The sequence below is a fragment of the Dromaius novaehollandiae genome, chromosome 22 (assembly GCF_036370855.1).
Source record: "Dromaius novaehollandiae isolate bDroNov1 chromosome 22, bDroNov1.hap1, whole genome shotgun sequence".
Lineage (NCBI taxonomy): Eukaryota > Metazoa > Chordata > Aves > Casuariiformes > Dromaiidae > Dromaius > Dromaius novaehollandiae.
In genome coordinates, this window is record NC_088119.1 from 11,135,740 (window position 1) to 11,155,091 (window position 19,352).

Consider the following 19,352-nt stretch of genomic DNA (forward strand, 5'->3'; position numbering starts at 1 on the left):
CTCGTCAAAGGAACATACGGGAAAACCATGCGACAAATCCGCTGCCTTTTATACGCGGGCACGAACACCAAAGAGCCAGCCGCCACCCTGCATTTGGGGACAGCACAGAGCAAACCCCCGGGACAAGAGACCTCCCCGCTCCCTGCCCTCCCCCCGGTCCGGCACAGAGACACGAACGCAGCTGCTCGGCGGCAGAGCCCCGGCGGGGCGGCGGGGCCGGCGCCCGGCCCGTCACGACTGGGCGTGCGGGATCCACTGACTGTCCATGGGGCGCCGCAGCAGCTCCTCCACGTGCCTGGCCACGTCCATGGTGTCGTCCAGGTCGAAGTCGCCCTCGGGGTCCAGCACGGCGTCGGGGCTGCGGGGGGGAGGCGGTGAGCCGCGGGGACGGGCCCCGGCGGCCCGCGGCGGGCGGGGGCGGCGCTACCTACTTTTGCGCGTACATGTTGTAATGGGGCTGGGCGCACACGGCCGGCGACGGGGCCTGGTCCATGTAGGCGGCCCCCCCGGGGGCAGAGTCGCCTGAGGCGCTGACGAACCTGGACGGACGAGGGGCTCGTGAGCGGCGCCGCGCGGAGAGGCCCGGGAAGTCCCACGGCCTCCGAGGGGCTTCCCGCGGGCGCCGAGGGACCCCGGCCCCGTGCACGGCCCGGGGGCGCCCCACGCGCTCGCCTCCCCCCCCCGAGACCGCCCGGTGCAACGCCGGAGCCCCGCGAGCAGGATGCCCGGGGCGGGGGGGCCGCGAGCCGCCCCCGGGGCCAGCGCACGGCCCCGGAGCTGCCCACTTACTCGGGCACCACTTGCTTGATCTGCGGCTTCACGTATCCGTCCACGGCTTTCGCTGGAGGGGAGAAGGCGGCGCTAAGGCTGGGGGCGGCCGGCGCGCGGTGCCGGCCCGTTTGCGGGGAGCCGCGGAGCCAGCGCGGGGCCGGGCACCCCGGGGGGGTGGGGGGGGTCGGGGGGCGGTGCTACCTGGCGTGGACTCACAGGGAACCGGCGTGTAGTACTTGGAGAAGACCTCGTCCTTGGGCCGGTCGGGGAACACGTAGATGAGGTAACTGAGGTCCCCCAGGCGGTCGGCCAGGGAGCGGATGGAGAAGTCCCTGGTCGTGAAGGGCATCAGGTTCCAAAACATCCTCTCGGCTGGAAGACAAGAGCGAGGGCGGCGATGGCACCGGGATCGGCCGCCCCAGGGCTCCGCTTCAAAACCACGCTGAGAGCGCAAGCAAAACCAGCATTTCCACGGTTTATCCCCCCTTGCAACACTTAAGGACAAAACGCAGGTTGCCAGAAAACAGGATCAGGCAAGAACTAAAGGTTTGCCTGGAGCTAGGCAGACGCGGGCGCTGCTGGGGAAGGGACGGCAGCTCGGATCCGCGCAGGAGCGGGAGCAGCACCAGCCCCGCAGCGGGGAGCTCCCGCGGGACAGGGGCCGAGCCCCAGCCCCAGGACGAGGATGCCCCGAGGCTCCCGGCTCCGGCGCACTCACGGGAGTCAAACTTCCAGGCGATGGTGATGCCGCCGATCTCGGAGTCGCTGAAGCGCAGGAGGAAGGTGCCGTCCGGCTTGTTGATGAGCAGGTCGTGCGCCTGCTGCTTGTTCACGAAGCCCAGAATGGCCCTAGGCAGAGGCGGGCGCCGGGGTCAGGGCCGGGCGCGGGGCCGGCCGCGGCGCGGGGCGGGACAGCTCTTACCCGTCGTTCCAGTGCGGCTTCAGGTGCTTCTTCAGCACCTCCATGACGCCGTCAAACCACTGCCAGAAGGTGTAATTCCTCCCGGGCAGGTTCTCCTGTTGAGATCCCCAGAAAGCACACATTCCTGTTTCCAGCCTCGCAGCTGCACGAGGATGGGGCGCAGCAGCAGAGACCGGGGCCTGGAGCACGGGACGCCCGCTCAGCGCTGCGAAACCAGGTGCCCTCAACCCAGAGCACCGGCCACGCCGCGCAGCCCCGGGACGAGCACCAGCACCGCGCACGCGACGGTGCGGACGCCTGCAGCCCTGCGGCACTCCGGATCGCTCCGAGAGGGAAGCGGTTCCCTCCGTCCCGCTACAGGCAGACGGGGATGGTGGCGGCTGTTTGTTTTGCGCTGTTGCAAGCAGCGGTTCCCTGGGAGGAACAGCCTCATCCTACCTCTAGGCACAGCACGCTGTGCCCGCGGGCTTAGCAAGGCCCCCGCGACCCTCCCAGCCCGGCGCCCTGGCCCACCCACCCGGTTGAACTGGGACCAGGACACCGTGGTGCTGCTGTAGTCCTCCAGGTGGGAGCTGGTGCTGTTGAAGAGCTTCTGCGCCAGGAACACCAGGTTCTCCTTGGTCAGCCCGCGGCTGCTCTGCACCTCGGCCTTGAACTTCATGTTGAGCGCCTCGCAGAGCTGCGGCCACTGCACCTTGTCGGGCACGGCGAAGGGCACCCGGCCCTGCGGAGCGGGCGACACGGCCTCAGCGCGCTGCCGCCGGCCCCGAGCTCCCCCGCGCCGGGCGCCGGTACCCACCGGCTCCGCGAAGGCGTTGTCCCAGAGCACGGTGGCCGTGGCGTTGTTGTCCTGGCTCCCGTGCACGATGACCACCACGGGCAGGGACAGCGTCTGCGGGCGGGCGGGGGCTGAGCTGGGACGCAGGGCGCGCGGGAGCATCGCCCGGCCCCGCGGAGGGACGCGCCCGGCGCCTTTACCTTCACCTGGAAGACCAGCTCGTTGCCGCCGACGCTGAACTGCGACTCGAAGAGGATGGTGAACTTCTCCTCCGTCACCGACTCGGCCCCGCGGCGGTCCGAGCGCTTGATCCGCTTGAGAGACTGCGGGGACAGGGGGTGAGCCGGGGGGGCGCAGGCGGGGACGGGGGGACGCGCGGGGACGGGGGGACGCCGCGCTCACCATGTTGCGGAAGTGGGCGCTCAGCGTCCCCGTGGCTTGGTGGTACTCCATCACGCAGCAGTTGTTGAGGATCTCCCCGCTGCTCTCGCTGCCGCGGGAAGGCTCGGGGTCAGGGGCGCCCGCGGACCCCCCCTCGCGCTGCCGGGACCCCGGCGCCCGCCGGCATGGCCCCGGCCCCCCCCGGCACGGCCCCGGGCATTACTTGCGGGTGCTCTCGTTCTTCAGCAGGGCCTTGGCTTGCTGCTCGCTGATGATGGTGGCCTTCACCTGGGGGGGGTTCATGTGCACGTTCAGCTTCCCCCCCACCAGGAGCCGCACGGTGGCCGCGAACTTGGTCTGGGTCTTCAGCACCTGGGGAGGCTGCTTCTCGATGATGAAGGTGCTGGGGGGGCACGGGGGTCAGGGGCAGCCGGGCAGGGCAGCCCCGGCCCCCCGCGCCGGGACCCCCACCTCTACCTGGTGACCAGGGCGGAGATGATGTCCGTGATGGTGCCGTTGAGCTCCGAGAGCATCTCCTCCACGGGGCCCGGGATGGGCAGCTGCTGGCACAAGTGCTCGGCCCGCCGGATCTGCTGCCGGTTCTGCCAGATGATCTCCGCCAGCTTCTCGCACCTGGGGCGGCGCAGGGCTCAGCGCCCCGCGGGGCCAGCGCCCCCCCACCGCCCCGCGCCCCGCCGGCACCCACCAGGTCTGCAGCACGTCCAGGGTGCCCTCGGGGGGGCCCCCGTTGCCCGCCAGCTGCTGCCGACGCTTCCACTGGATCAGCTCGTCGTCCAGGATGGTGGTCTGCTGCTTGCGCAGCAGCTGCAGGGTCTTCTGGTGCTTCTCGGCCAGCTCCTGCAAGGCGGGCGGGTGTCACGGGGCGCGCGGCGGGCGGGCGGCCGCGCCGGGGGGGGGGGGGGCGGGGGGCGGCACTCACCACGCGGTACTGCTGTAGTGTCTGGGCCTCCCGGTGCAGCCAGGCCTCCAGCGACGCCTTCTTCTGCTGCAGCGTCGTCTCCCGCGACAGGCGCTCCTGGGGGCCCAGCTGGGAGAGCTGGGAGAACTGGGCTGGGGGCACAGGGCGGCGTCAGGGCCGGCACCGCTAGCGCCCCGGCCCCGCGCCCCCGGGCCCCCACCCACCTTGGAGCCGCATGTTCTCCTGGTACTGGATGATGAAGTACTCCTGCGTCTGCTGCAGCTTCTTGAGCTCGTTCTCCGAGTCCTGCGTGATGAGCCGCAGCTCCTCGAAGGTCTGGTTGATCTGAAGGTGCTTCTGGGACATGGCGTCCACCAGGGAGCCGGCCGGCGAGGGGCTCTGCGCAGGGCACGGGGGGCTCAGCACGGCGGGGGGAGCCCCCTCCATGCCGCCTCTGTGCTGGGGGACCACAGAGACCCAGAGCATCCCCCCGCCACGGGCTGCTCCCACGGTCCTGGGACATGGACACCCAGAGCATCCCCCCGCCACGGGCTGCTCCCACGGTCCTGGATATGGAGACCCAGAGCATCCCCCCGCCACGGGCTGCTCCCACGGTCCTGGAGATGGAGACCCAGAGCATCCCCCCGCCACGGGCTGCTCCCACAGTCCTGGAGATGGACACCCAGAGCATCCCCCCGCCACGGGCTGCTCCCACGGTCCTGGAGATGGAGACCCAGCGCAGCTCCCAGCACGGGCTGCTCCCGCGACCCCGGCAGCAGAGACCCAGGGCACTGCCCACCCCATCCCGCGGCGGCGATGCCCCACGTCCCCCACTCACGTTGTTCGCCTCCCGCACCAGCCTCTGCTCGTGGTAGAGGATGTGCCGAATGCAGCGCACCAGCTCCATGGGGCACCGGTCATAGGTGTTCTGCAGGGGCAGAGCGCGGCCTGAGCGGGGCGCGGGGCAGAGCCACCCCCGGCCGCGGCCCCCGCCCCAGCGCCGCCCCCCACTCGCCTGCAGCTGCGTGGCGTAGTGCCCCAGCTTGATCTTCAGCAGGAAGCCGTCCTCGCCCACTTGGTGATCCGCCTTCTTCTGCAGCTCCTGGATCAGCCCCTCCAGCAGCTGCGTCGCCTTCACGTTCTCCTGGGGGTTGTCGAGGTCGATGGAGTCCCTGGCGCAGGGCGAAGGCGGCGTCAGGGTGGTCCCGGCTCCGGCTCCGGCTCGGGCCCCGCTCCGGGGAGCGCGCCCGGGAACGGCCGGCACCGCGGGAGAGCCGCCGGCACGGTGCGGCCGGGCACCCGCTCACCTACCATGCCTGGCTCTCGATCCACTGCGAGAGGTAGTGCCGCACCTCGATGGGGAAGTGCTGGCCGTAGAGCGCCTGCATCTGCCGCAGGGCCTCGCCCTGGAGCTGCTGCGCCTGGATCCACACGGCCATCGCTCACCACCTGCGCGGGGGGACGGGGCCGTCGGGACGGGGCTCGGGGAACGCGGCCGCGCGGGGGACCGCGGCCGCCCGGGCGCTTCCCGACACCTCCCGCGCGCGGCGCTGCCAGGAAACGTCTCCGGCCTCGCAAGGAAACGGGCACGACTGGGCAGGGGGACCCGGCTCTGAGTCACCGACATTTTCTGGGAAAAGTCCCCGGAGAGCTCGGGGCCGTGAATGCATCGCTGCGCCGGCTCTGCCACATGGTAATCATTTCCCCTCGCTGCGACGCAGGATCGCAGCCATCATTTGTCCCACAAACGAGGACCGCGGGGCAGGGCCGGAACGAAATCCAGGGCGACGCAGCGCGGGCCATCCCGCGGCACAGGGCTCGCCGCCGTGCCGAACCCGCCGGCGCCGGCAGCACCGCCAGCTCCCGCGGGGCTGCTCGCCCCCGCCAAAATAAAGGGAGAAAAGCACCAGGCCGGGCTTTTCCCGGCGAGCCGGGGGCCGTGTCGGCCGCCCCGCGACACCGAGCGTGCCGCTGCGCTCCGGACTCCCCGGCATCCCCGCGGGCACCTTGCACAGCGCACGCGGCACCGCGGAGGCAAATATAGAAAGGACAGCCGGGGGGAGAGCACCTATAAAAAGCCAGAGCTTTCCCTGTCGCGGTTATGTTTGCAGCTTGTTGGCGCCTGGCAAAACAACCCGGTGGGAGTGTGTGAGGGCTCCGCGGAGCCCCCGGCCCCCCGCGGCGGGACCGCCCCCGGCACGCAGGCACAACCGGCGCTCGCACGTGCTCGCGCCCAAGCGGATTTAGCCCTAACGTTGTGCAAACAGCACAGGGCCTCGGCTGGGCGGAGACGCCGGGGCAGGGGCGAGACCGTCCGGCTGCACCCCCGGCAGACGAGCGCAGCGGGATCCGGTTACGGCACTGCGCCGCCCGGCGCGGCCAGCACCAAACGCCCGTGGAGAGCCGGTGGCCCGGCGCCGCAGCTCCCTGCTCCCCGAGCCCGTCGGCCCGCGAGCCCAGGGCACGCGCCGGGAAAGCGGCCTCAGAACCAGCGACGGCCCCGGGGTGCTGCAGCGCCGGGCGCTCCCCTGCAGCGCCGGGGTCCGGCACGACGCAGCGCCAGGATGGCTCAGAGCGGAGGGAGCGACAGGTCGGCTGCCACGACGGCAGAGAAACCCGAGGGTCCCAGTCAAGCGCAGGGAAAGAGCCAGTGGTCCTGAGCTCCGGGATCCCTGCCCGACATGCAGAGAGGGGAACAGTAACAGAGTGGGCTAAAAATGACCTTTTTCCCCCATAAAAAGCAAGGAACATTCCCATGTTCACGGGAAAAACACCTTCTGGTAAGGAGGGGTTTGAGGAGGCAATACGAAATTAGAGCAATGGAAGAAGGGAAAGTGGGAAAGCTGATAGTAGGACGAGCGTATTGGCAGTTAGAAAATGCGAACGGTTGATAAGAGGCATCGTGGCACTGGAGAAAAACGCTGCCACCGGCAGAGCTGAAGAAGACTTAAAAAATCATTTTACTGTGTCAAGAATGACAAAATCCCAGAGCAGCCCAAGCCCAGCGCCGGACAGGAACAGGAATATCAGCACAGGCAGAAATTAAATAAACACTGTCCTTCCTATCAAGAAAATGGTGATATATTCCCATCTTCCAGCAACAAAACACTTCCCATTCCACTTCAACGTGTTGTTAAGCAACAAGTATTAATCCGCTGCTGTGGTTAACTTGCAGTCTCAGAGTACAAAAAGCACTGGCCTTGGAGCGGGAGCCGCGAACGCGCTGCTGGGAACGTCTGGGTGGAAACAGCGCCAACCCGCCGTCAATATTTACCAGGGGAAAACAGCACGCTCGGCTCGCGACAGCCCAGCCCGCCCCGCGCGGGCCCCAGCGCACCGCAGCCCCGTCCCGGCAGCGGGACCGCCGGCCAGGCGGATGGGCACGTCCCGCCGGCACCGCTCCGGCGGGACCGCAAGGAAAAGCATCACCGATGCAGCACCGGGATTCCTCCGGGCTCGTCCGCAAGCAGGTGCCTGCAAAGCACCAGCGCGGACCGGCGAGCAAGGAGGCAGAGGACCAGCACGAGGCCTTACTCCCCAAGCGAAACCGCATCCCGGCAGCCAGCCTGGACCGTAACCGCAGACCGAGCGCCTCGAGCCAGCGGCGAGGACACCGGGCGCAGAACGCGCGCCAGCGGCGGGTACAGCACGAGACCCGTTTGCCACAAGCAACGCTGGGCTGCTCAGCCGCAAGAGCCGATCAAGGTTCGGGAAACGGGGCTGCAGCTGCATTTTGCATAAACTCCAGTGACACGATCCTTGGGCCCCTGCGTGTTGCCAGAGGCAGCGTCAGACCCCGCGCACCATGAAGCTCCCAAAACCACCGCCGCTGCCCGCAGCAGGCATCGAGCTGGAGCCTGCAGGAACCAGCGGCTGCACATCCCGCCTGGCCCCGGAGAAGCATCCCCCAGCGCCCCGCTGCCTCTCCGGAGCCCACAGCCCAGCTGAACCACAGCCCCCCGTGCAGCCGGAGACGCTGCCTTCCCAGGCAGCCACTGCACTCGTGTTTCGTGCTGGCAAACGGCCTCCTGCCCGGCCAGCTGCTCGCAGTCACAGCCTCAGCTCGATCTCAGACAGCATCCTCCTCCTCCTCCTCCTCCTCCTCCTCCTCCTCGGGCAGCGCTGCGGGACTGGCCGGGTGAGCGCTTGCAGTGACCTCCTTGGAGCTGGGGATGGTTCCACATCTGCACTCAAGGATTAGCTCCCTCCTCGCGCGCTCTGCCGGTGCATCACCCTCCCGGGCAAGGGCACACGCAGGCGCCGGCCCCGCAGCCGCCCTCGGCTCCCGGGCCGGGCCAGGGAGATCTCCCGCTCCAGAAGAGGCCGGCCGGGAGCCTTGCCACCCTGCCGCCGTCTATCTGCCCTCTCCACAGCAGCGTCTCCTTGCCCACGTTTCTCAGTCGCGCCGGCAGCCCGCGAGACGCAAGCTGAGCTGCCTCCTCCCCGAGCGCCCGGCGAGGACAGGCAGCACCGCTGCAGCTTCCCTGGTTACCAGGGCTCAGCTGGGCTGCAGCAACCATCCGCGCGCACGCTCGGACAATCGCAACAGACAGCTAATTGCAGTGGTTTAAGCTACTTTGCATTTGCTTTGCACTGGCAAGGAGCTATAATCCCACCCACTACCACAGCTCGGTTAACCAGCAGTAACTTAACAAGCCGCAGCAACTTGTTCACTGGTGACCCATCGCTTGCAACACTGCGCATGCAGCAGCTGCCCTCGCGCAGGACACGGACCACGCGCACGGCCCCGACCGCCGCTGGGGACGGCCCGGGGCGGGGGGAGGCAGGAAAGCGCAGCCGGCAGGAGCAGAGGGAGGGGAGGCGCCAGGGTCGGCACTCCTGCGTCCCGCTGCCACCGGGGAAAGGAGCAGAGGGGCTGGATCGACAGCTCGTAACCCACCCGAATACGCGTCCAGAGGGACGGAGGCAGCTGTGGAGGACGCGCGAGGGGAGGCCGGGCACGGGAGGGAGCCCAACAGGCCCTCGGGGAGCGGGGCCGCTCGCCGGCAGCCCCGAGCCGCGGCCGAGGGCACCCCACAGCGGCAGTGCCGGCGGGGTGGGCAGTGGGGAAGGAGAGCGGCGAAGGAGCCGCGGGCACCTCCGGGGCCGCCGCAGGCGTTGCAGGAGGGCTGGCGAGCAGCTCCAGATCTCAAGCGACAGGAAAGTCGTAACTGCGTCTGCGAGGAGGAGATGAGAGCAGGGAAGCGTCTCACAGGGCGAGGGAGCCCACCCGCGGGTCCCCACCGGCACCGTCCGCAGCAAAGCCCCACCACGGACGCAGCTCCCCCGGCTCGCCGCCCCGAGGCTCCAGCCCCCGCCCGGCCACGCCAGCCGGCTCCGCGGGGCTCCGGCCGCAGCCGCCGGGATGCGCGGGCACGCAGCGGTCCCGGGAACCTCGCTGCCCTGCGCCCGCGGGCAACGCGCCTCCACCCCAGGGCTGCTCCTGCGAGGCCCCTCGTGCCGGGGCAGCCCGGGTCCAGCACCAGCACCAGCACCAGCACCGGCCCCGGCCCCGGCCTGGGCACACACAAGCGGCAGCTCTGCCCACGCGCAGCCAGGCAGCAGGGCGAATCCTAGGCAAAACCCTGGGGGGAACCGAGCCGAAGCGCTGCCCTGCGCCCAACGTGCTCCGGCCGCCGGCGCTGCCTCTTCTCCTCCGCCCGGAGGAAAGGGGATTTGCGGAGCAGCTTCCCCGCCCCGGGCAGGGAGCCGGGCGCTTCCCCCGAGGCTCCCTCCCCGCCCTGCCCCGGGCCCGGCCGCGGTAAACAGCGCGCACACGTGCTTTCCCGGCACCTCCGGAGCCCGCGACCGCTTCCAGGTCAGGGCCGGGGGGGCCGGGCCGCGCTCGGGGCGCCCCGTCGGGGCGACGCCGGAGGAGGGGGCCCCGGCGCTGCTGCACCCGCGGCCGGAGCCGGTGCCCGCGCCCGCGCCGCGCCCCCCCGGGCCGCCACCCCCCCCCGGCCCCGCCGCTCCGCACCCCGGCGCTGCCCCGGGCGCTGCGAGGGGCCCGGCGCGGCCGCGGCGGCACTTACGGGCTCGGCGCCGCTCCGCCCGCGCCCGGTGCCGGGGAACCGCGCCCGGTGCCGCCGCTGCGCGGCCGCGCTGCAGGAAGGAGCGGAGCGCAGCTATTTCCTCCCAAAATGTCACCGCCTCGCGCCGAGCCGCAGCGCCGGGCGCCGGCTGCTTCCTCTCCCGCGGCCGCGGCGAGCGCGGGCGGCGGCGGCGCCGTCGGGGCCCCCGCGCCGGGCTGCAGCTCGGCCCCGGCGCCGCCCCCCGCCCCGGCCCCGGCGGAGCTGGCGGCGGGGAAACGCGGGGGCACCAAGGCAGGGACTCACCTCCCTGCCGCGCCTCGCCGCGCCGCCCCCGGCGCCCCACGCTGCCCCCGGCGCAGGGCCCGGGCTGGGGAGCCCCCGCCGCCCCGGGGCCGCTCGCCCCACGCCGCCCGCTCCCCGCGCCCGGAGCCGGTGGCTGGGGGGCCGCGCGGCTCGCCCGGTCTGCGCCTGCCTGTGGTTTCCAGCTTTCGGTTCCGAGGCGGAGGCACCCGTGCGGCAGGAGGCTCGAGCTGCTTCTAGAAGCTCGGTGCTTTGATGGGTTTTGTTTTGCTCTTGCAGCAGAGCGGCAGCAGCCAAAGGCTTCGCCCGCGGCAGCATCGAGACGGCGGCAGCCGGGTCGCTCCCCTGCAGCCCACACTGGAAACCGCCCGCGCTGGGCGAGCAGGGGCAGGGGAACCTCAAGGCCCCGGCTGTGCTCACGCACGGGACAACATCAGCAGTGGAAATTAAGTATTTCCCCTCGAGAGCCGAGGCCGAGGGCCCTGCCGCGGCCGCGGCACGGGAAAGCCTGGCAGCGGGCACCGGCGGACCGGCACCCCGAGGGGCTGCACCGCCCCGCGCACCGCCGGGAGCCAAAATGGAGAAGCAGCCCTGGCGAGGAACAAGGAAACCCCCGAGGCGGCCCGATGCCGTCCGAGCAGAGAGGGGCCGGCCCCGCGCGCCGAGACGTCGCCCTCCTCCTCCTCCACAGCCGCGCGGGCCGGTGCCCAGTGACTCAGGGCGGACGGGCACTGCCGTCCGGTCCTATTAATAACAGCCGCTAACGTTCATCCCCGTTCGCCCTCCGACCTTTGAAGCCTTTGGGACTGTTTGGCTCCCGTTTTCAGATTTTCCGTTACAACCACGAAGACCCAGAAAGCGGCGTAAGAAAAACCCAGCACGCCCAGTGAAACCCCAGCACAATCCCGGGACGCCGGGAGCTGAGGAAAGAAAAAATTTAAAAAAATTAGAAAAAAGAAAAGGAAGCTTCCCCCAGGCTCCCCCACGAGCCCCACCGAGGCGACGAGGGCCCTGGGGAAGGCGCCTGCCCGCCCGCCTCCGCTCTGCCTCCACGCTCCCGCGCCGGGTCCGAAGCCCGGCGGATCCTCGCTGCGGGCAGGGTGGGAGCAGGCCGGCTGCCCGCCGGGAAGGCGCCCGGGGAAGGGACTGCCGGTGCGGCCGAGCCGGCACACGCGGCCCCCGCCACCGCACGGGGCACCAGACCCCCCGCTCCGTGCGCCCGAGGGGAACCAAACGGGGTGCTGGAGCGGCGCATGCAACACCCCCGCGACGGGGAGCGAGCCCTGCCCTCGCCCCGGGCGCCCGACTTGGGATGCCGCCGGCAGAAATCCTCCCGGGGAGTCCCCGGCGCAGGCAGCCGGCCCCAGGCGCCCGAACCCGCAGCCCTCGCCTCGCAGCGCGCCCGGCCAGCGGGGCAGGGCCGAGCCCAGTGCCCCAGCCCAGCCTCGCCCCGCAGCTCGGCAGGCAGCCGCCGGCCCGGGGATGCTGCCGCCGCTCGCTCCGAGCCGACCCGACGCGTTGGATCCAACAGGGCATTTTTCCAACACGACGCGCGACGCCAAGGAGACCTCAGCCGGCGGCGAGATTCCCCAGCAGACCTGCCCTCAATCTCTGTAATACGGCGGATAAAGCATCTGCCCGGCGCGGCACGAATCCTCGCTGGCTCCTGCCGCTGCCGCGCGGAAGCACTCGGCTCCCCCTCCGGAGCCCGGGGCCGCCGGCGAGGAGCACCGGGGCGCTGGTCCCCCACCCTCTGCCCCAGGGCACGCGGCATCGCCCCGACCAGGCCAGCGCGGCCCGAGGCCGGTTCAGCATCGCCCAGGACGGGCCGGAGAGATCGGGGCTGAGGGACGAGCCCCCGGCAGCCCATCCACCGTCACGGAGCCGCCCCGGCACGCTGCTAATCCGCGCTTAGACCAGCACGTGCCCAGGGAGATGCGCTGGTCAGCAGGATCCAAGGATTAAGCTCATTTTAGTGTCGAATTAGTCCCGATTTGGGTCTGGAGACAATTTCATTTCATCAGCCACGCTCCAGCGAGCGCACGCAACCAGACAAATCCATTTACCGGCCGCGCGGGATTTGCAGCGCCGGGCCCGGGCGGCCGGGGGGGGCGGGGGGAGACCCGCGTGGTGCACGCACGGGCCGCGCGCCGGACACCTCGTCAGCCCCCCCAGCCGGCACCGCTCGCAGCAGCCACGTCGCAGCGCGGCAGGGGAGAGGGGCTGCTCGCCGCGGGAGCCCTGCCCCGTCCCCGGAGGTGGCACGCGCCCTGCACCCGGCACGGGGATTAGCGGCCGATTCACGTGTCCAGCCAGCAGGAAGACGCTCCCCCTCCGGCAGCACCGGCCACCACCAGGCACGCCAGGAGCCGAGGGGCAGGGAAGGACCGGCCCCCCGGCAGCCCCCGGTGCTCCCTGCCCTCGGGGACACGAGGCTTCTGCCCCCGCAGCCCCGGCCGGCGCAGGGGGATGCTCACGCCGCAGCTCGGCAGGGGAATAAATATAAAATTGCGTTAGGAAAGGGGGCAGGCAAACACCTGGGGGATCTGGCAGGAGAGGGAGCTAGTCAAAACGGGAATAAAGAGCCAAAATACCGAGGCTTTCTACCAAAAAAAAAAAAAAATCTCATTTGCGCTGGGTAAGCTTCACAGCTAAGCCTGGCAGGTTAAACGTAACACCCAGCCGCGTCCCAGGGTGCAGGCGCGAAAGCTCAGCTCCAGCTTTCCTTCCCGAGGCCCCGGCCCCGGGGAGCAGCAGCCACCGCTCGCGGGGGATCGGCAGGCGGCAAAGCGGAGCCGCCTCTCCCGGTGCTGCCGCCCGCCGCGGACGAGAGCCTCCGGCCGCGCCGCGCAGGAGCCCGGGCCCGCGCATCCGCCGTCGAGCCACGTTTGCGTCCGCGCTCCCGCCGCCCCAGCGCGTATCCAAGCCACGCAGGGCGAAGCGTCCCCGCCGCGGGAGGCATCCCCGCACACACCGGGCTCGAGCAGCAGCTCCGACGGCCCCGGGACGCCCGTGCTGCGCGCAGAGAGCTGCCGCTGCTGCGGCGGGCTGGGAGGACCCGGCAGAAGAAGAGCCGGATCCCCGGGAAATTTTGAGGAGCAGGTAAAAACGCAACGCGGAAGCTGGAGCCGGGGGTGCCGCAAGCTCCCGGTGCGGTGCCAACGGGGCAGGCGGGCACCGGGGCCCCGGCTCGGCGGTGACGTCTGCCACGCGAGCAGGCTTCGCCGCGCGCCCCTCCCCGCCTCAGCGTTTCTGGAAGCCCAGGTGACTCGTGGGTTTGTAAAAGGAGGGGCCGGGCCGATGCGGCTCTGCCATCAGCACCACCGCTGCGTTTTAACAACAACAGAGAGGACAGAGAGCGTTTTACAGCAGCGTTTCAGCCTGCGCGAGGGGCGAGGGTATGCCGCAAGGGAGACCTGCTTCTCTCCCCCCCCCCCCCCCCCGGTAAAAGCTTTGCAGAGAGCAATCAGAACAGGGAGGAACAAAACGCCCGACAGAGGAGCGCGGCCGGCGCTCAGCCTCCGCGGCCGGGGCTGAGCCGGGTGCCGCGCCGCTGCCCAGGCTCCTCGCGTGCTGCCCGAGCACCAGCCTTTTCCCCAATTCCCTCCCCAGACAGAGCTATGCTATAAACCAGAATTTACATATCACAACAACAGGAAGACACGAAGTTACAGCGAAAATAGAGATTGCAAAACTCACCAGTGACTGTTTAAACAAGGAACAAGTCGTGACCATGCTACGGTTCGGCTACAACATTCCAGCGCGAGGAGCCGCCAGCGCCCAGGTGAGAAGCCGCCCAGCAAAACATCGCGCGCAGACCTTGCGGAGAGCGAGAGCTCGCAATAGGGGAAATACGCGGCGAGAAGCACGCTCCTCCGCAGCAGCCGGCGCTCCCGGCCCCTCGCCGCGCAGCTAGATGGGTGGATTCTGCTTTATCAGCAAGTCGGCTCACCCCTATCGGCCAGGAAGCCGTGTTCGCATGTGTGCCTCCCCCCGACATTTCCCAACGCGGCAGGGAGCAGCAGGCTACGGCAACGTACCTTTTATCAGCCAGCAGATGTTGCTAGAACTGTTGCTGCATGCAGAATTCGGGCATGCCCAGCACAGCTTGGATCCCTGCGCCGGACACGCGGTGCCAGGGTAAACACCCCCGCCCCCTTCCTCCCGGGATCAAAACACTTGGGGGTTGCAAAATAGACACCCCATGAAAGGAAAGGCATGCCAGGGAAACATTACAGCTGTCGAGGCTGCTTCTCCCGGAGCATGCCGGAGCCCCGGAGCAGGGCTCAGCCCAGCCAGCAGCACAGTCCCCCAGGCCGTCGCGTGGCCACGGGGCTGCAACCCCGACCCTCTCCCCCAGGCCGGTGCGTGCATGGCCGCGGGGCTGCAACCCCGACCCTCTCCCTGCCGGAGCCCGGCCGCCGAGGGCGCTCGCCCCACGGCCGCGCTGCCCAGCCCGGCTCCCACAGCGGCGGGGCAGGTCCTGCTCCCCGGGACCACCGCGAAGCCCCCGCGCGCAGCCTCAGCGCACAGTAATTCCTTCCAGACCAGCAAGTCATTTCCCAGCTGACGGTGGCACTTCGCTGCACTCGGCAGAGCACAGTCACCCTCGCGGCCCGGCCGCCCACGCGGTGCAGGAGCACAGGGAGCAGGGATTTTTCACAAGCAGTTTCTGGGTTTTGCTATCACTCGAGAGAGAGCTGGGAAACCCCAGGGCGAAGAGCTCACCGCCCGCTTGGAGCGAGCACTTCCCCGCCACGGGGGGAAGGTCCCTCGAGACGCTCCGTGCACCCGCGTGCCGAGCATCCTCGGTGCGGGTCTCCGTCCCAGCGCCCGGACTCATCCTGCTCTGGCGGGATGAGATGCTCCCCCCATGCCACGCCAAAGCCACCGTCAGGGTGAAGCCGTGCCAGCCCCGGCGGGAGGGACGCAAAGCAGCTCTGGTGACAACTGCCGAGGGGCCAAACCCCCCCGCGACCGCGAGGGAGCACGCTACGGGAAGAGCCGCCCGCGGAGGAGGCAGCCAGCCCCGGGCTGTCAGCACCTCTCGATCCCAACTCCAGCTCCTCTCTCCGCATCCTGACATCTGCAGCACATCCCGTTCCCTCCTCCATCCTGGGAGCACGAGCCCGCCTCTCCCCGGCTCCAGGGACGGCTCTGAGCCCCAGGGAAACGGCCGCCGTCCTCCCGCCCGGCGCAGCAGGACCTCGGAAGCCGGGACGGGCAGGCTGTGACCCCCACGCCACGGCGGGCACCCCGCCGCCTTCCCCGCCCCGCCAGGGCTGCGTGCACCCCAGGGCGCAGCACGGCCGCGCCGGCAAAGCATCTGCAGACGCGTCGACGCGGGACGCCAGCCCTCCGGCAGCAGAGCGTCCACCCCCCGCGCGGCCGCGGCACCCGCAGGCCTGGCCCGGACCGGGCACAGAGGCTCCCCGCCGGGATGCACGTGCCCCGAGACGAGGCGGGGGCAAAGCTCTCGCCCCCCCCAAGCTGCTGCTTCGGTGCCCTCAGTGCTGGACGGGCTGCCGAGACCGAACACCCCTGCAAAGCCGGGCCTGGGGGGCCAAGCGGCTCCCGGCTGCCGCTGCAAGCATGGCTGGGAGCGTCCGAGGGGCTCGTGTCAGCCGCAGGGCAGGGCAGGGTGGCCTGGGGACGGGGACCGTCTGCTGCAGCAGCCTGAGGCACGCACGCCGTGAGCCTGCCTGGTCTTCCGAGGACGTAGTCAAGATTTCGGAGGAAAAATACCTGAACTGGGGGTTTGCATTAGCCAAGTCGACGAGCAGTGTTAGAGGCTGGCCACCCCCTGCCGCGGGGCCACGCGCTCCTCCCCGCACCGGGGAAGGCTCGGCGACCTGCCCGCCTCTGCGCGAGTTTGCAGCGCCAGACCCTCCCCAGGCGGAAGGTCCAGAGCCGGGACGCGGACCGCAGTCCAGAGCCTTCCCTGCCTTGGCAGCGTTTCGTTTTCTAAAAGAAGAGCCGATTGCATGTGCCATTTTAACACAAGCTCTCCCGAAGCGCCGATGCTACACGGCACCGCAGCTTTGCTCCAGCCCCGTCCTGCTAAAAGCCCCAGCGCGTCCCCAGGCTCCTGGGGACTTTCTGCGCAGCCACCCCAGCGCTGGCGAGCCTCACTGCGCTCCGCGGAGCTGCAGCCCACCGCCACCGCGCTCCGCACACCTTGGCATCGCGCACCAACAGCCATCAGCGAACGGCCGACTGTCACCTCCCTTCTCCTGCCCTCTGTCACTGAGCCACCGGCTCCCTGGCACGGGGACTCTCCTGAGTGACCTGGAAAGCACCTGGCTCGCAGCGAGCGTTACCGCAGCTCCATGCGAGCCGGCAGCCTCGGCTCTGCTCTGCAACTGCCGTCGGAGGTGTTACCGCCGTCAGCAGTTCAGCCGGAGGCCCAGGCGGCAGCAGCCAGGGCAGCTCTCGGCAGAGCCTCTGCGACACCCCCGAGCCCCCCGACGGGGCGGCATTCGATGAGGCTCTTCCCGCAGACCGCAAAAACAGCCCGGGCCTCTGCCCGGCCGCAGTCAGCGTTGCAATGTGCCCAGCAGCACGAGCACCCGGTGCTCCAGAGCTGCCTGGCAGGGCGGCACCGAGCTGCCCCGGCCCTATCCCGCACGAGCCCGGGCGCCGGCCAGCTCCGTGCAGGGTCCTGGCAGCACCGGGTCCCTGCTGGGCAGGTGGCTCTCGCCCCGGGACGGTCGCAATTAGCCCAGCAGGCAAACGAGTTGGGTAAAAGCGCACTCGATGGCTCCAGCGCTCTCACCGCACTCCAGGAAGACGTCACCATCGCCGTCTTGGACGAGGGTGTATCTCCCCCCGGACTTCTGCTCTCTACCCAACAACAGCCGGGTTTCCGGAGGGGAGCGTGCGGCCCAGTCCGTGCTGCCCGAGGGCTCCCTTCTCCCGCGAACGCACGACTCGCGCTGCCCGTCCCGCTTGGAGACGGACACGCGGCCCCGCCGCCTCCCCCAGGTGCCGGAGACGCCGAGGCACACGCGAGGCTCGCTTCACGCCTAGAACACGCTGCGCAAGTACGAAGCACCACAAACGTTATTTTAACACTTTCAGAGTTTCCTCCCAGAGGCAGAAACCATTTACAAAACAATCCTTTCCCTTCAGCACTGCGTCCTTCTGCAGCCACTACCAGCAGCTACTGAATCTGAAACAAAACAACGGTGTTTCAAAGGAAACAGAGGAGGAGGCAGAAACGACCGAAAGTCCCCCGCACGGCTGGGGCGCCAAGTTCTCTTTTCTCCAGCCCCGGACCCGCAGCACCGCCGGGCCCCGCTCCCGCAGGAAGCTCGCCCCGAAGCGCGCTGCGCCGCGGCGGCCGCTCCGCCGACGGGGCGCCCGGGCACGCGGCCGCCGGCAGCGCGGCGGGGCCGGGGGGGCTCCGGGCACCGGGGCCGGGACCCGCCGCGGGTCCCACCTGGCCGCTCCCGCACCTGCCCCCGGCGCGGGCTGCGGCGCCCCGACGGCGCGGCCCGGCGCGGAGCCCCCGGCGCGGAGCCCCCCGCGGGCTCGGGCGGGGGGGGCCGGGCCGCGGCGCCGCTCCGGGCGCAGCCCCGCGCTCGCCGCTCGCCGCCCGCCGCGGCCGGCACGCCGCTGGCAGCGAGGCCGCAGGCCCTGACACTGCAAAATCCGCCGGGCCTGCACCGGGGCTTCGCTTGGAAGTTGAGTTTGGCCGCAGGGAGTTACGAAATACCCAAAATATTTACCAAAAGGGAGTAAAAAAAAAGGAAAAAAAAGAAAGGACGGACGGACGGACGGACGGACCCCGCGCCCGGGCCGGCGCCTCCCGCAGCCGGGCATCGCCGCCGCCCCCGGCCGCCGCCCGCAGGTGCTGCCGCATCCCCCCGCCGCCCCGGGGCCGCCCCCCGCGCCCTGTTTACGGCCGCCGAAAGCGAAACCGGGCGGCGGGGCCGGGCCCCCGGGCCCCCGCCCGCCCCTACCTGCGGCCGCGGCGGCGGCTGCGGCTCCGCTGGGCTCCGGCGGCTGCTCGGCGCTCGGCTCCGCCGCCGCTCTGCCCCCTCCGGCCGCCGCCGCCGCCGCCGCCTGCGCCGCCCCCCGCCGCCGCCGCCCGGCCCGGCCCGGCCCGCCGCGGCCCGCCCCCGCCGCGGCACCGCCCCCCGGCACGGCACGGCGCGGCGGAGCGCAGGGCAGCGCCTGCCCCGGCCCCGGCCCCGGGGGGAGCATGCACCGGGCCCGTGCGCCGGGGGGGCTCACACCAGCCTCGGGCCCTCGCACCGGGGGGGCTCACACCGGCCCCGGGCCCTCGCAGCAGGAGCAGCGGCACCGGCACCGGGCAGCGGGGCCTTGCACCGGGGGGAGCATGCAAGCACCGGGGGGGACACCCCGCACCAGCACCAGCACCGGGGGGGGGACACCCCCCACCAGCACCGGTCACACCGGACACTGGCACCGGGGGGAGCCCCCAGCGGCCTCGGGCACCGGCGCAGCCGGGAGCCCCCAGCGGCACCCGGCACTGCCATGGGGCAGAGTGGGGAGCGCGTGGGGCACCGGCATCGCACCCCACGGGTCCCGCGTGGGGCACAGCTCCCGCCCCAGGCGTCTGTGCCCCGCGGGGAGCCAGCGCCGGGCCGAGCGGGCACCTGCACCGTGCCGTGTCACCGCTGCCGGTGGCACCCGCCAGCCTTCCCCCTCCCGCCCCGACCCCGCTTTGCTGCGCAGCCCTCCGGAAAGGACGGCGGCGAAGGGGGCAACGCTGCCCGTCGCACCAGCGTTTCTTAGTGGTTTCTGTGCTCTGCTGCCCGCAGGGCCCGGCCGCCTCTCGGGGCAGGGCCGGCGCTGGTCGGCGCTCAGGCCGGGGCCCCGCTGCACCCCGGCGCTCCCGGGAGGCTCCCTGCTTTGCGGGAAGAGCGGATTTCCACGGAAAGCTGTGTGGGCCGTGTCAGGGGGTTGCATGTGAGTAAGAGGACGGAGAGGAAATCACTGCTAGTCAAGTGCAGGGTGAGTAATACCATCACCCTAAATCCCACCGGCTTTGCAGACTTCCTTATTTCTGGTAAACCGCTACGAGCGGGTCAGAGCCATCGCGCCCGAGGATCGCAGCCCCCTTGGAGCTGTGCGATCGCTCCAGGCAGTGTTTACAGTGGAGACGCTTCTGGCTGCTGCCGTTCCGGGGCTGGCTGCTCTAACCAGCGGGCAGCGGCAGGAGGGGAGAGGCGGCTGCCCAAAGCAGGTAAAGCCGAGGCTCTGCTAAATTCCCAGGGCGCA

The 19,352-nt window shown here is 70.6% G+C and overlaps 1 protein-coding gene across 5 annotated transcripts; it reads right to left on the bottom strand.

The window, feature by feature from the left end:
• Nucleotides 1-31: 31 nt before the first annotated feature.
• Nucleotides 32-18,218, bottom strand: LOC112993851 (signal transducer and activator of transcription 5B). Of its 5 annotated transcripts, none has more exons than XM_064524784.1 (19): nt 18,068-18,218; nt 5,083-5,220; nt 4,787-4,943; nt 4,610-4,699; nt 3,996-4,170; nt 3,793-3,923; nt 3,559-3,710; nt 3,330-3,485; nt 3,076-3,255; nt 2,874-2,961; nt 2,678-2,794; nt 2,493-2,585; nt 2,211-2,417; nt 1,694-1,788; nt 1,490-1,620; nt 973-1,143; nt 790-841; nt 432-539; nt 32-358 (listed from the first exon to the last, which is right to left on the bottom strand). In XM_064524784.1, exons 2-19 carry the CDS (start codon nt 5,208-5,210, stop codon nt 232-234), a joined length of 2,358 nt encoding a protein of 785 aa, XP_064380854.1. In that variant the 5' UTR covers nt 5,211-5,220; nt 18,068-18,218; the 3' UTR covers nt 32-231. The 5 variants fall into 5 exon arrangements, with proteins under 5 accessions (XP_064380854.1, XP_064380855.1, XP_064380851.1 ...); XM_064524785.1 differs by having other exon boundaries at nt 988-1,143; nt 2,672-2,794; XM_064524781.1 differs by having other exon boundaries at nt 2,672-2,794.
• Between the last annotated feature and the right edge of the window lie 1,134 nt (nt 18,219-19,352).